A 2,824-nucleotide genomic window follows, 5' to 3' on the forward strand; every position below is an offset into this window, starting at 1 on the left:
ACAACAAGATACCTATAGATCAAGCGCCAAATTTTTTAAGACCTCGCATTTAACAGACGGGGTCGGCGTTTTTCGTCAGCCTCTCAATTAGCTCTAACTAGGGTGATTGCTTTGGGCTGACATTTGGTTTTGGCTACAAATTTTACGAGTGGATGCCCTTCGCACTCAACCTTTGCTATTTCTTTAGCAAGGGAAATTCAGGCTGGTATACTCCCAGTTTAAAGTCCCCCAGCCAGACTAAGCTGGTCTACTCCCTGTTTAATGTCCCCCAGCCAGACGCCTGTTTATATTACAGTACCATAAGAAAATACAAGAGTGCCTTCTAGTATTTTTGTAGTGAAAGTAGGCCCGTTCGGAAAGAAAATACAAGAGGGCAGGCTGAGATGGTTTGGGCACGTGGGGAAGAGGTAGTGCAATAGTCCTAAATACTGGACTCCGCACATAGGGATTTCGTCAAAAAGTCCCACATTTCATAATGTGGGTATTGTACGTGGGAAAGAGGGTGGAGAGACTGGACGTGGGAGGAAAGAAGAAGACCAAATTAAGGCGGAGAGATAAGGTTCAGGACGATTTGAGAGAGGGGATGGAATCAAATAATGATGATAAATACATGGGGAAAAAAATACCTAGTCCTCCTGGTCTGTTATTTACAGAACAAACCAAATTTATGTTGTTGGTTTGGCCAAGAATATCTGTCACGATCCTCTTTTCTTGTCAAGAAGCTATTGTGTATATCTGATTTTCTAGAATTTTTAAGGGTGGAATTATTTTGGATGGAATTGAACCCGCCTTCCTGTTTACCAGGCACCTTGACCACCAAACTGGCAGACACACAAAACGTCAACTTACCTTTGTTCTCATCATGCGACAGCTTGGTCTCCAAATCATCAAACTCGCCCAACTTAGTCTGGTCTGCCGTGAATTCACTTTCAGCAATCGCAGCGTCTAAAGTTTCCCCAGAATTAGCAGTATCCAAAGTAGTTTCTGCAGTGATTTCTCTAGTTTCGTTAGTTGTTTTTGCAGTTTCGTCAGTAGTTTTGTGGGATTCAAACGCATCCAAGTCCGCCTTTCCATGTGAAACACCATCTTCACCAAGTGTTTCCTCGGCTTTCGATGCAACATCTGGGACCACATCAGAAACACTTCCAGCGTGTAGACTTTCGGGGTTTTTCGTAACGTTTTCTTCGGGCACGTTCGTGAAATCGTTGCTGAACGCATCCGTTGAGTGCTCGAACGCGGAACCGGTGACTTGGTGAGTGGAATCTTTGTCGAACGGATTCTCAAACGGATTCATCGTTTCGTAACGTTCCGTGGCCGACGCGAATTCGTTCTGTTCAGCGTTTAATTCGTTATCTGACTTGGTGAGTGGAATCGTTGCCGAACGGATTCTCAAACGGATTCATCGTTTCGTAACGTTCCGTGCCCGACGCGAATTCGTTCTGTTCAGCATTTAATTCGTTATCTTTCGCATGGAATTCGTTGTGTGTGGCGTTGAATTCGTTGTGGGTGTTAAATTCGTGTTCTGTGTTTAATTCGTTATGTTCTGTAGCGAATGCGTTATATTCCGTGTTTAATTCGTTATGTTCATTGTTTAATTCGTTGTGTCCAATGTTTAATTCGTTGTGTTCCGCGTGGAATTCGTTATGTTCCACGGGGTTGAAGGCGTTAAGGTCTGTATTTAATTCATGATGTTCCGTTTTCACTTCGTTATATTTCGTGTTCTCGTCATGTTCCGTTTCGTGAAGTTCCGATTTGTGTTCCGAAGGATGGAATTCGTCCAGTTCTCGCCTCTGGTCGTTCGTGAAAAGCTCCGGTGAGCTTGGCGACAGAGAGGATGTGTGCCCGGGCGAGGTGAAGGTGGAGGATAGGTCGGCCATGTAGTTTATGGTAGAGGATGTTCCGTTTCGTGAAGTTCCGATTTGTGTTCCGAAGGATCGAATTCGTCCAGTTCTCGCCTCTGGTCGTTTGTGTTAAGCTCCGGTGAGCTTGGCGACAGAGAGGATGTGTGCCCGGGCGAGGTGAAGGTGGAGGATAGGTCGGCCATGTAGTTTATGGTAGAGTCACCTAGGGTGGCCTGGGCCCGAGAGATGTCCATGGGTTCAAACCCGTTTGTGTCGTCGTGAACTGGAACAAGGAGGAGTGTGAAAATTACACCCATATTTATGAACAAAATGCTGGCTCTTAAGTTCGTGCTAAGCATAGTCTCAAGGCATTTGATTGGTCAATTTTGACTCGAGATGTCCATGGGTTCAAACCCGTTTGTGTCGTCGTGAACTGGAACAAGGAGGAGTGTGACAATTAGAATCGAGGAAGAATGATAGGTATGTACTATGTTTTCACTTGACAAATATATGAAACTTATTTATTAATAAAAGTATTGTGAAATACAGTTGAAAACAGATAAGGAGTTTACATGTTTCACCATCTCCATGTTTTTCAATTAGAATCGAATCGAATAGAATAGAATATACTTTGTTCATCCTGCCAGAATGAGACTGAAAAGTCCTTTTACTCCCGCAGTCTAAACAAATAGGTAAGCAAAACCTTCTTTAAATTAAAAAAAAAGGAAGAAAATATTAGCTACATATTGTGACATCAAAACTTACCTGTGCCACTGGAATTACAAGGATAGTCTTTTTCAAAGGATTTTTTTAAGCATAAATGCTTGTCACAAATGTTCCTCCTAGAAGCATTGTGTTCTTAGAAGCATTGTGTCTTAGGAAGGATCCTCTTGTATTTGTATTTACTTGTTATTATCAAATAAAGAAAATAAAACATTAAATTTTACAACTAAATGAAACAACTAAATACCCCAAGTAGGTAG

General features: G+C 42.5%; 1 protein-coding gene across 3 annotated transcripts; it reads right to left on the bottom strand.

Moving 5' to 3' along the window:
- Positions 1-580: 580 nt before the first annotated feature.
- LOC103522493 (variant-silencing SET domain-containing protein) lies at positions 581-2,274 on the bottom strand. 3 transcript variants are annotated; one of them, XM_026832605.1, is made up of 4 exons: positions 2,240-2,274; positions 2,045-2,089; positions 1,463-1,877; positions 581-1,353 (listed from the first exon to the last, which is right to left on the bottom strand). In XM_026832605.1, exons 1-4 carry the CDS (start codon positions 2,243-2,245, stop codon positions 644-646), a joined length of 1,176 nt encoding a protein of 391 aa, XP_026688406.1. In that variant the 5' UTR covers positions 2,246-2,274; the 3' UTR covers positions 581-643. The 3 variants fall into 3 exon arrangements, with proteins under 3 accessions (XP_026688406.1, XP_026688404.1, XP_026688405.1); XM_026832603.1 differs by lacking the exon at positions 2,240-2,274 and having other exon boundaries at positions 1,463-1,726; positions 1,894-2,180; XM_026832604.1 differs by lacking the exon at positions 2,240-2,274 and having other exon boundaries at positions 2,045-2,167.
- Between the last annotated feature and the right edge of the window lie 550 nt (positions 2,275-2,824).

This window comes from Diaphorina citri, unplaced genomic scaffold (genome assembly GCF_000475195.1).
Source record: "Diaphorina citri unplaced genomic scaffold, Diaci psyllid genome assembly version 1.1 scaffold8876, whole genome shotgun sequence".
NCBI lineage: Eukaryota > Metazoa > Arthropoda > Insecta > Hemiptera > Psyllidae > Diaphorina > Diaphorina citri.

Excerpts from the sequence above, each read along its gene's own strand:
- LOC103522493 (XM_026832603.1), bottom strand. The coding sequence starts at position 2,158 with ATGGGTGTAATTTTCACACTCCTCCTTGTTCCAGTTCACGACGACACA. Across the intron at positions 1,727-1,893 it reads ACTTCACGAAACGGAACATC|ACGAGAACACGAAATATAAC; the intron begins CTCTACCATAAA and ends AAACGGAACATG. Across the intron at positions 1,354-1,462 it reads CAACGAATTCCATGCGAAAG|ATAACGAATTAAACGCTGAA; the intron begins ATAACGAATTAA and ends TCACCAAGTCAG.